This window comes from Arvicola amphibius, chromosome 4 (assembly GCF_903992535.2).
Source record: "Arvicola amphibius chromosome 4, mArvAmp1.2, whole genome shotgun sequence".
Classification (NCBI taxonomy): Eukaryota; Metazoa; Chordata; class Mammalia; order Rodentia; family Cricetidae; genus Arvicola; species Arvicola amphibius.
In genome coordinates, this window is record NC_052050.1 from 37,285,128 (window position 1) to 37,298,035 (window position 12,908).

Sequence of the window (12,908 nt, forward strand, 5' to 3'; positions counted from 1 at the left end):
CTGTTGTCTACTGCTACTGCGGACACTAAGTCTTAGAGCAACCTGTGCACATCAGTAGACAAAGAATATAACCCATATGTGTATTCATTAAGCTTTCTGGTTCTATTCATCAGCATCGTCAGCACCCTCAGAACGTGCTCAGCTCTTACTTCTCATTTATTCTATTTTCCTTTCCTTCTAGGGCTCCAGCTAAATGCGTCTTAGGCCTTCTCTTGGATCATCAAACTCTCACACATCTCTTTCTCCATTTTGCGCATGCGCATTCTCATGCCTGTGTGGGCTTGCATGGGACTGCCCCAGGTGATGCCCAGAACACTCCTCAGTTGCTCTTCTGCCTTATTTACTGAGGCATGGTCTCTCACTCAAACCTAGTGCTCACTGATATATCTAGTTTGCTGCTTGCTCTGGGGATCCTCTGCCAACACTGTCTATGCCTAGATTTTTATGCAGGGCACCATGCCCACCAGAGCCTCCTCCTTGCCATCAAACACTTTCCTTGCTAGGCCAGCTCCCCGGCTCCTCTCACACGTCCTCTTCTTATTTTATCATCATTCCAACGAGCTTCTTCTGACCTCTCCGGCTCACTGGTTCTTTTTTTTTTTCTTTCCCCCTTCATTTCTGGTTTTTCAAGACAGGGTTTCTCTGTATAATAGTCTTGGCTGTCCTGGAACTCACTTTGTAGACCAGGCTGGCCTTGAACTCACTGATATCCACTTGCCTCTGACTCTTGAGTGCTGGGATTAAAGGCGTGCGCCATCACCCTGCAGCCAGCTCACTGATCCTTTCTTCAGTCATTTCTAATCTTCTGTTAACCACCATAGAATTTTTCTTTTGGTTAGTATATTTTTCAGTTCTGAAATTGCTTAATCTACTGTGTCACTTTTTATAATTCTGAGTTCCCTACCAAGATTTTTCCACTTCAGCTTTTTATTTCTTAGATCATAAAAATATAGCTCCAGAAGAAAGAAAGAACACATAGCTTCCATTGGTCTATTCTACTAATTCCAATAACTAATATTTACTCCAAATGGTTACCATGTGGTTTGAATAAAAATGGCCTCCACAGGCTCATATATATTCTCAGCAATAGAAAAGTAACTGAGACAGTCACCTGCATGTGTGAGTCTTTGACTTGCACTGTGGCATACACCTACAATTTCACCTACTTGGGACGCCAAGGCAAAGTGGATCCCCTGAACCCAGATATAATAAAACTTTATAATGCTGGACAGTGGAGGTGTACAACTTTATTTCTAGCACTTGGGAGGCAGAGGCAGGTGGATCTCTGTGAGTTTGAGGTCACCTGGTCTACAGAGTCACAGGACAGTTAGGGCTACATAGAGACCCTGTCTTAATAGATAGATAGATAGATAGATAGATAGATAGATAGATAGATAGATAGATAGATAGATGATAGATAGATGATAGACAGATAAAACTCCATTAAAATGTAAATTATTTCTAAACATAACCAAGCTCTTAAAGCCATAGCTCTTGACAAGCAGATGGCCAACAACAAGCAAAAACTTTATACATAACCAAGAAGCAAGTACCTGCATTGCAATGGGTCCTTGGGACATTTGAGAGCTGTAATTCATTCCCATCATGCCTTGCATATTGGGCTGCATGACAGGGACCATAGGAAATCCTTGCTGCTGCATTGGCATCAGGCCTGCTGGAAAATACCAAGGCTTTATTAAAGTCATGACCTACAGTTTATTTCCTTGAAACCCCATCACCCAGAGACTTGCTAATTGAAAAGCTGCACAGTACAATGGAAAATGCACAAGGTCCTGATGAGTAGACAGGGCCTAACATAAGAATTCCATCATCTAGTTAGCTACGTGATCTTGGGCAAAAGCTATAGAATTTCATCTGTTAAGTCCAGTAGCTCTCAATCTGCAGGTGCATGGGACCCCTTGGGGGAGATTGGAACTACCCTTTCACAGAGGTTACCTAAGACCAACAGAAAATACAAAACTATTTACATTATGAATCATAACAGTAACAAAATTCAGTTATGAAGTAGCAATGAAATAATTTTATGGTTGGGTCACCGCAACATGGGGAACTGTATTAGATGGGTCTGTCTTTAAGTGAAGTAATAATACTGGTTCTGCAGAACTCGAGAATGTGGGATATGAAATGAAGTGACTTTGGCCTAAATACGGTACTCAGTCTTCACCATTAGCCCCAGTGATTCCTGCCCTCTGGTATCCATAAGCTTGTATCATTTCTTCCCGTGTTGAGCTCCATATACCTAACAGGATTCTTGTAGTGATGAACAACATGTAAGTAACTGCTCGGCCTCGTTCCTTTGGAACAGATCTGGTATGACTGAAGGGATAGCCTGATCTTCCAGCCTCTATCTCCAAAAGCTGTAATCACAGGTGTGTGCCCCTGTACCTTGGCTCCCAAGGCTAGTCCTTAGCTTTCTGGAGGGAAACCAATACTGTACTATAGGAACACTCAAGCTGTCCTTTGGGGAATCCATGTGGAGAGCTGGGCCCCCTCCAAAGAGGCAGCATGAGTCTGCCACCTTGGAAGCAGATCTTTCCAGTTCCTAAAACCTTCAGATGACTGCAGTTCTGCCTTATGGATTTACTGCAGCTCACAGGATGCTCTGAGCCAGAGCCACCCAGCAAAGCTGCTCTGAGATTCCTGACTCATAGGCACGTTGCAAAATAACAAAATGGTGATTTGCAAAGTTTTGGGGGTCATCTGTTATATAACAGTAGATGATAACACTGAAGACCATGAGCTCTGGAATGGAAGTCAAATGAGTGGGCTACATACTACCCATGGACCTGAGTGTTTGCTCACTCCGCTCTGTCTGAATGTCCTCTGTCTGTCTCTGGGACTCTCTCTCTAGAACTCACTGTATAGCCAGACTGGCCTCTAAATCTTCTTGAGCGCTGGCACTGCAGCACTCCTGGTTTTTTTTTTTTTTTTACTTTGTTCTGCAACTTCACTTCTCATCTGCAAAAACCATTTACTGTTTATTACGTCAAAGAAATGCTATTCTTCTTCTCTCTTTCCCTTATGTGAACACTACTCAAAACAGCATATGGGAAGCATATGCGGACATAGGAAAGCCACGGGGAAAGTACTATGTACACTAGCATCTCCTAGGCTTCCCCAGTGAAACATTCCCAAGAGCAGAGAAGAACAAATGTATGGCCTTTGGGGTTTAGTAATCTATAAATGTCTACCATACACAAGGAGCAGTTCCACATGCCTTGCGCATGACAGTGAATACGAACACAGCTTGAGCACAAACTACACTCCAACTTTGCATTTCACCGCACCCTGCAATCTCATTGACTCTAGCAGGCATGTCCACCTGTGGGCTGCATGCAGCCGATCTGAGGATAGTCATAAGTGCAGCCGATCTGAGGATAGTCATAAGTGCAGCCGATCTGAGGATAGTCATAAGTGCAGCCGATCTGAGGACAGTCATAAGTGCAGCCCAATACAAAATCACTAGCTTAACACCACAGGAACAATGTAAACGTGATTGTGTGGCTCCCGAATGTGGACAATGTAAATGCCGAGAAGCTTTGCTTCCTGGGTTGTTTTGGGACAGTCTCTCTGGATAGACAGGCTGTGACTGGGATTGAGAGTATGTGCCATCATGCCTCGCCCACTTTTTTCTTCTTTCTTTAAAAACAAACAACAACAAAAAAAACAACTAACATTTAACTTAAAGAAGGACAGAACTGTCAAGGTGGACACTACCTGTAGTCCAGCACTGGGTAGGCTAGGGCAGGAGGATTGCAAATTCAGAGGCCAAAATACATAGTCAGATGCTATTTCAAAAAAAAAAAAATAAATAAATGTATACTAAGCAGCAAAGGAAAAGAAGAGTGTACCGTGTCTGTCTTGTTTTATCATTTGTGTTCTATATTTCTTACTGCCTAGTGTCAGAAGCACATCTGCACTTGCAGGCTGACAGCTAGCGGAGTTATACTACTCATTTAGTTTGTCCTGATTCTTGAGGGTCTACGGTAGGCATCATCCTAAGAACACAGCAATGACTAAAACCAGAGCTTCCTGCTATGGAATCATGCTGTAATTGGAGACAACAAATAATTAAAAACAAAAACAAAACAAAGCCCTTTAAGTCAGGTGGTAATAAAAGCTGGGGCAAGAAAGAAAGCATAGTAATGGGAGATAAGAGCAAGAAAATGCAGCGGTTGTTCTTCTGTGCCACGTGCTCAAGGACCTGAAGGAAGGGCAGGAGCCGAGCATCCTAGGCAACTGAAAAAGAGAATCTCAAAGGACACTGAAGGCAGCAACCGAGCAATGTCCTGGTAACCAGAACAGGCTCAACGCAGTCACAGCTTTCCCTCTTATCTTTAGGGCCTAACGATCATTTCAGTTTTGAATGGGTGATTTGGGTATTGGTATAACATTTAAGGATAAAAGTAAACAAAGGTTTTCTCTCCTTGTCTCTTGACCAAGTACACAAGGCATTGTGGGCAATACTGCTGTTGTTTTCTTGTATAATTTTTAGAAATCATCTGTGCTTCAAGTCTTCAAATGATCAAAAGTCCACTCTAAAATACTTTTAAAACCCTTCATGCCAAACTAGGTGGTACATGACTGTGATCTCAGCATGCGGGAAACGGAGGCAGGAGGATCATGAGTTCAAGGTTATCCTCAACTACACAATGAGTTCCAGACCAGCCTGGGCCACGTGAAATGCTGTCTCCAAAGAAAACAAGAGCTGGTGAGGTGGCTCAGTGGGTAAAGATGCTTGCCCAAGCCTGTCAGTCTAAGTTCAATTCCAGGAACCTTCAGGGTAGAGGGAGAGAACCGACTCCCACGAGCTATCCTCCAGCCTCACCCCACACTCATTGTGGCTCTCAGACACAGACACACACTATATGAGGTTTTGTTGTTGTTGTTGTTGTTTTAAATCACTAAAACAACAACAAAACACCCCTCTAAAACAATTCCAAATATCAGGGACTGGAGGGGATGGTTCAGTGATTAAGAGCACTTGCTGCTTTTGACAGAGGACCTGGGTTCTATTCCCAGCACCCTACTTGGTGGCACACGACCACCGGGATCTGACAATTCTGAGCTTCATGGGCTCCAACACACAAGTGGTATACTCATATACACGTGTGTGTGTGTGTGTGTGTCTCACACACACACAATAAATTTCTTTTTAAAAATCCCAGTTCTAGAATTAAGAACTATCAGGAAATCCTTGGGATCTTTTTCTTGTTCAGCTTCTTTGTTCAGTGTGTGGATTTTTACCTCAAAGAGTAAAAAAATGCAAAGCAATGAACCACACAGTAAACACAACTTTGTAGGACAAAATACCTTAAAACATTTGATGTAAATCTGAGACACCCAAGCAGAGAAACACATACACACACACACACAATGAAAAGAATACAACTGACCCTTGGAAAATTGGCCTGCAACTCCACCTCTTCCACTGATGGAAACAAAGTCAGTGAGCTAATCCCACTGCTCTGAGAGCCCTTTATCTTTTATCTCCTGGTGACCTAGGAGTTTCTGTTTCCCCAGTGAATGTAGAATAGCCAGCCAACACTGAGAGGGGCCACTTTTCAATGGCAGCTGGAGGCTGAGGGGAGTAGAGGGAAAGATGGTGGAGCTGCAGAAGGGAGCAGAAAAAAGCAAGACAAGTGTAGGCCAACTCTTCCCTCAATTTTTGTCTACAGCAGAATGGGTCAAAATTTTATCCTTAACTCCAGTTGCGTTCAAGGTACGGCCAGACTGATGCCAGCAGGCTCCAGTTCTACAGCCAAGAGATGGGGTGCACTGAACAGAGACATTTTCAGGGATAAAATGGAGACTCAAATCTTTTTATTCTTTATTGAGATAGCATCTTGCTATACAGTCCAGGTTGACTCAAACTCACAACCCTGCCTCAGTCTCCCAAATGCTAAAATTAAAGGCATATGCCCCCATAGCTGGCTGAGACATAAATACTTTTCTTTCTTGAGACAGTCTCACTATGTAGTCCCAGCTAGCCTTGAACTCAGTTTGTGACTAGCCTCAAATTTAAGATATTGGTTTACCTCTTCTTCCCAAATCCTGGGATTAAAGGTGTATATTACACTACTTTGAGACTTAAAGACTTTTAAATTGGAATATCAGATCTCTTTTATGTGCATCATTGTAATAAGATCACTACATGTGGAAAAAGCATGCACAGATTAATTAAAGAGGTTTGTTTATTCATTCAACAAACATCACATGGAATCTACCACAACACTCAGGCAGGGTGCTGGAGCCACGGGAGCGAGATAACAGCTCCTGGCACAAAGAAGGCAGAGGAAGCCAGAGAAGGACAGCTTGTCTCAGCGCCATCGCTGGTTTTCCTGTGCTTGCCCTGCAAAGTTTCCCTCCATCGCCGAGGTTAAATAGCAACTGATATAACGGATGAGTAAGTTTGGGAAACATTAAGAGTGATTCCTTCACTCCCCAAATTAAACTTTTTTTTATTTATTTTTTGTTTGTTTGTTTGTTTTTGTTTTTCAAGATGGGGTTTCTTTGTGTAACGGCCCTAGCTGTCTTGGAACTAGCTCTTGTAGACCAGGCTGGCCTCAAACTCACAGAGATCCGCCTGCCTCTGTTTCCCAAGTGCTGGGATTAAAGGCGTGTGCCACCACTGCCCGGCCAAACTTTTTTAAAAGAAATTTTAAGAGAAGGTGTCATACGGAGTTAGGACTATAGGATAATTTTACTGCATTGGGCAGCAATATAACTTATCTTCTACTTAGCCTTTTAATTTCTAAGTTCAGAAACAGTGAAAAACAGCTTAGGTTTGGGGCTAAGGATGTGGCTTAGGAGCAGAGTGCTTGCCTAGAGTGTGCAAGACCCTGGGTTCCATTCCAGGATTGACAGAGAAATGTTAGCTCTCACATACCTTGAGGGGGTCTCATTCCACCTGCAACAGGAAACATAAAGCTGAAACAAGAATACAAATACATCAGCATCTTCATCTGTATTAGATTTCAAACAAAAACTGATTTTCACCTGACGGAAATAACCAGACAGAGCCTGGGATCAAGTCAGTAGCACAATGCTGACTTACTATTTAAAATTTTTACATGTATGTTTTGCCTGCATGTTTGCCTTTGCATTGCATGCATGCCTGGTTCTCACAGAGGCCATAAGAGGGTGTTGGATCCCCTAGAACTGGAGTTTCAAAATCTTGTGAGCTGTCACGTGGGTGCTGGGACCTAAATCCAGATCCTTGGCAAGAGCAGCAAATGTTCTTAACTGCTGAGTCACCTTTCTAGCATGAGAATTATTAATATTAATAAAGACTAAATTTCCCTATGATACAAAGTATCAGTTTGCTAATGTGGAAGGAACTTTGGGGGTGTGTGAAAAAGAAAATAGACAATCCTGACATTATTCTTGACTCTGTCACCTTGTGACTTCCAACCATGAAACGGGAGGGATGGATTCATGTCCATCCAGTAAACATTTAATGAGCATCTACTGTGTGGAAGACTGAAGTAGTTAGCAATCTTGAATACACAGGCGCAGACAAATAATCGCACAGCAGGGTAAGTGTGCTCTTTAAGGCAAGGTCCAAACACTAAGAGCTTGGAAGAGCAAGGTTAATTTTTAGGTTACACCTTGGGAGGACTTGCAGAGGTGGTATATATTATATATGCATATATATATATATAATCACAAAATATTATCATTTGAATAATTTCAAGTACATAATTCAGTGATAATGAGGACATCCACAATGTTGAAACCATTACAACCACTAACTATCCATGTTCAGAATTTTTCCATCAGCACAAACAGAACCTCTGGTGCCATTAGCAATAACCCACCATACCCCAGACCCACCATTCTTTCTATCATTTATAATTTGTCTATTCCAAGTCTAAATATTAAATAGAACCAGGTAGCAAGTATCTGGATTCTTTCACTTAGGCAAACTTGCTCCAGGCTCATCCATACTACAGCATGCATTAATACCTCAATTCCTTCCACAACTGTGATCCAACTCAATGTGCACAGCAAACTGTTTATCCTCCCGTCTCTACATGGGTATTTGGGTTCCTTCTACCTTCTGGCTGATGTGAACAATACTGCCATGAACACTGCCGTGTGAGTGTGCCTGAGGCTTCCTTCGGTTCTTCTGGTATGGACCTACGAGTGGAGCTGCTAGGTCATATGATAATTCTATGTGTACTTCTTGATAAACTGCCAAATTGTTTTCCATGATGGCTGCACTAGTCCACATTCCTATCAGCAATGCACAGGACTCTGTTTTCACATCCCACACAACACCTAAGAGTGTGTGTGTGCATGTGTGTGTATGTGTATGTGTGTGTGTAACACAGAGATCTCTTGCCTGCATGTATGTCTGTACCTACAAAAGCAAGAGGAGGGAGTTTCATCCTCTGGAAAACTAGAGTTATGGATGGTTGTGAGCCACCATGTGGGTCCTGGGACTCAAACCTGGGACCTTTGAAAGTGTTGCCAGTGCGCTTAGCCACAGAGCCAGTGTCAGTCCCCCCCCCCCCATGCATGCATGCATGCGCGAACACACACACACACACACACACACACACACACACAATTATATAAAGACAGCTACCTGAAAGGGGATGAAGTGGTATCCTGCTGTGGTTTGGATGTGACCTCTCTGCCATCAGACATTTTGAGAGGAAGAACATGTCGCAAAGTGTACCTTGGGAGGTTACTTTAATGACTGCATATGGAAAGACTTGAAGTAAAAAGAACTGGCCAAGAAGCTACCCAGTGTTCCTAAGGGGTGACTTAAAGAGAGTGCTAACGCCGGGCGGTGGTGGCGCACGCCTTTAATCCCAGCACTCGGGAGGCAGAGGCAGGCGGATCTCTGTGAGTTCGAGACCAGCCTGGTCTACAAGAACTAGTTCCAGGACAGGCTCCAAAGCCACAGAGAAACCCTGTCTCGAAAAACCAAAAAAAAAAAAAAAAAAAAAAAAAAAGAGGGGGCGAACAAGGCAGGAGGGATGGGAAAGAAGTGAGCAAAAGATATGAAGAAGGAAGACTCAAGAGACACTGGTAGCTGCAGGGTGGGGGGCAGTGGGAAAACAGCGCACAGCGAGGGGGCTGCTGAGCTGGGACAACCGCAAGGACGGGGAGCTCAGTGTACAGGCCTGGGGAAGAGACCTCGAGCAGCAGAAACCCATTAGCGAGTGGTGGCGCACGCCTTTAATCCCAGCACTGGGAGGCAGAGATAGGTGGATCTCTCTGAGCTCCGAGAACTCTGAGATCTTGAGCTCAGCCTGATCTACAGAGTGAGTTTCAGGACAGCCGGAGCTACACAGAGAAACCCTGTCTCAGAGAAAGAACTGGAAAACTCCAGTGATCCAGATTAAATCTTTTAAATAAAGATTTTTTAAAAAAAAAAAAAAGCACTGAATGTACAACATAAGCAAGGAAGTGGGCACATGTAGCAAGATGGCTCCACGGGCAACTTCGGAGTCCTACACTGGAAACCGAGGACAGAGTGGCCACTGAGACATAAGGGAGCCAGTTCAGAACCGAGGACAGACACGGTTCAAGAAAGTAGCTGCCAGTGTCCACTGCTGCAGGAAAGCTTGTCCAGATGCAGGGTAAGAAAAGAGCTACTGCCTTGAGGATGATGGTCTCCAAGAGGAAGCATCGGCAGGGGGGGGGCTCAGGAGCACACACGCGATCCGTACAGCCTGGAAAACGCAGTTTTGGTGGAATGAGACTAATGAACTGCTTTGAGGAACCAGTCCATTTGCTGAGGCTGGAAAGGGCACAAACCAAGAAAGGCTTTTGTTTTTAATATAAAAAAATTACTTTATGTGTAGGGGTGCACATGCATGTCTTATTTTGACTGCATGTATGACTACACACCAAAAGCAAGCAGTGACCATGAAGTTCAGAAGAGGGTGTCAGATTCTGTACACTGGCCTTAAAACTGCTTGCAAGCAAGCATATGCGTACTGGGAATCAAACCGGAGTCTTCTGCAAGAGCAGCCAGTGCTTTTGGCCACTGAGCCAACCAACTCTCCAGACCAAGAAAGGAAAACTCTCAACTGGGAAAGTCTCTCAATTTCAGAGTCAGACTTGAGAGTTTCTTTGCAGCTCAGCGAGCACCATGAACTCTGTCAAATTCAGGAGCCCTTGCATTTTACTACACCGGTCCTCTCACTCCCAGGACAAAGCCTGAAACTCAACTTCAGAGCCCATGGTTCTAAAGCATCTTTTTTTGCTTTGTTTCTTTTTAACTGCAAGGCGCATTACCACTCTAGCTGGCCATCCATCTGGCTGCATATTACTTATGGCTTTTGTAGAGGGACTGGGTCACTGAGTGAATCTTGCTGCTGACAAGCAGGTCCCAAGAGTAAGCAAGCCCTCTTTCTTAATGGCATATAAGGAGCCTTAAATAGCAGAGCGGTGTGTTAACTGGTTTGTATTTGTCTATTAAGACAGAACTTCTAGGCTCAAGCCTTCCTCCTGCCTCATCTCCTGGGCAGCTAGGACTATAGCTGTGTGTCTCCATGCTAGGCTCTGCTCACTGGACACAATGTCTGCGGTGAGGAAGTGCTCTGGCTGTCATCTGTTTTACAAGGCGTCACTCACACACCAAGTCGGACGAACTTGGTAGAAGGGATACAGCTGAGTAGTCAACCTGCCAATTTTGTCAAACCAGTTGTGAAAATCCAAATCACCAGTATGGCAGAGCTGCTCAGTGAAAACCTGGAGTGAGTTGTATTCTCTTTTACCCAGTTTTAATCCTCTTATTATCCTACCTGTCTGCTTCCCCCTCTGTCAAGCGAGGACACAGAACCCAACGTTTGTCAAGGTCCCAACTAAGGTAACCACAGAGACAAGATATAAGATGCATCGCAAGGTGAGAGAGATCATTAGTGAGCTGCTCTTGGAGAGGACCTGGGTTCAATTCCTAGCATCCATACATTGGCTAACAGTCACCTGTAACTACATTTCCAGGGGATCTGTCACCCTTTCCTGATCTCCGAGGGAGCCAGGTCATGTGTGGTGTATACATACATGCAAAAACCCTTACACATTAATAAATCTAAAAAATTATTTTTAAAAGAATACCTATTATAGATAAATAAAAGCTACTTAAAAGTAAACACATAAAAGAACAAAGCAAAGTGTACTAATAAGTGACTTACTCTAGTAAAAATGTAACAATCCAAAGTTAGTGACCCCTATCTTTTATGACTGAAATATTTAGATAACTAATTTTTTTTCCTGTGTGAATCTGTGTGTGTAGACTCGAATTGGCCAGAAGAGGGCATCAGAGCCCCTGGAGCTGGAGTCACAGCAGTTATGAGCCTTTATTCCCAGTGAGTGCTGGGAATAGAATTCCGACTGGAAGAGCAGCAAATGTTGTAACACAGCCATCTCTCCAGCCCCATCATTCTTTTTGTTACATTTATGTGTGGGTGGGTGGGTGTGGGGGGGTGTGTTCATGTGGAGGTCAAAGAACAACTTGGGTCATTTCTTTCCTGTACCTTGTGAGTGCCTGGGATTGAACTGAGGTTGGGAGGTTTGGCAGCAAGCCCCACCCGCAGCCAGGCCCTGACGACTAATTCTAAGAATGGCTGGGCGGTGGTGGCACACGCCTTTAATCCCAGCACTTGGGAGGCAGAGGCAGGCAGATCTCTGAGTTCGAGGCCAGCCTGGTCTACAAGAGCTAGTTTCAGGACAGGCTCTAGAAACTACAGGGAAACCCTGTCTCGAAAAAACAAACAAACAAAACAAAACAACAAAAAATGAATGGCTAGACAGGCAGCTAAGGTGCAGATATGACAGCAAAGCTGTTGTTGTTGAGGGAAGGACAGGGCTGGGGTGGGTTGCGGGGTGTGCATGTCTGCAAAGCTTCCAAGAAGGCTGAGTTGCCAAGTCTTCAACCTGGAGCTCTGCTTGTCACAAGCCTGTGCTACCAACCGACATTTGCTACCTTTGCTCTGGTGTCTCAAGCCTGGCCTCTGAGATACAGTCTTCTCCATGGATCCTCTCTGCCTCAGGCTCTGGTTTCTAACACATCTAACACAGCACTGGTGAGAGGCATCTGCCTAAGGGGCCATTCAGTAAAGAGCTTGTCATAAGCTGCACACCTGGGCTTAAAACGGTACGATTCCTCTGGCAGGCAGAGTTTACCTTAGGTTAGCCTCATGGCCTTCTCTGACTAGGCATACCTTTCCCTTCCTTCTTACCTCACGAAACTCTTCTTTGCACCCACCAGCAGCCTACTGGCGCTGCAGATATGTTTGCTGCTCCCATAGTGCTTGCTATCCCCACCCCGCTCCCCACACGGACAATCTCAACTCCTTTCTCTTCCTTCCACCTCTTGCTCGATGCGGCTGAAAATCAACTTCACTATTGTCCATTTTTGTGGAACCCACAAATGTTTACATTAAAAAATATGCCAGGCTAGGCAAGAAACTGCAGAAGATGGAGAGACAAAGCACTCACGGAGCTTGTAAGAGAGCAGGGAAACAGAGTGCTAAAGTTAACTTGTGCACACACAGTTCAAGCACCGGGTCATGCCTCCAGTCTTTTGAACCCATCAGAGCATTAAGAACAATAATGCTTAGCTGAGTGCGGTATCGCCCACAATCCTAGTACTAGTAAGACAGAGGTAGACAGATCACAAGTCTGGCTTGGGCTATATGTTGAGTTCAAGACCAGCCTGAGTTAAATTAATAAGGCATTGTCTCAAAACAAAGGACATTTTCAAAACAGTACTTTACACATACAGGCATTTAATGACCATAACCAGGGTCACACTCATTCAAATTTTTTCAACTCTGCTGCTTTACTTGGCTAAAGGCAAATTTTGCATTTGTATGTCCCAAGCATTTACTCTAGGATAGTCCGTTTCGTGTATTGTTCAAAAG

At 44.1% G+C, this 12,908-nt stretch overlaps 1 protein-coding gene across 1 annotated transcript in view; it reads right to left on the reverse strand.

Moving 5' to 3' along the window:
* The window catches only part of Synrg (synergin gamma), a 61,517-nt gene that overhangs the window by 46,692 nt on the left and 1,917 nt on the right, over positions 1-12,908 (reverse strand). Inside the window, exons 2-3 of the mRNA XM_038325296.1 lie at positions 6,911-6,951; positions 1,554-1,675 (exon numbers count right to left, since the gene is read on the reverse strand). Of these exons, the coding sequence (XP_038181224.1) occupies positions 1,554-1,675; positions 6,911-6,951 (163 nt within the window). The remainder of the gene's footprint in view (positions 1-1,553; positions 1,676-6,910; positions 6,952-12,908) is intronic.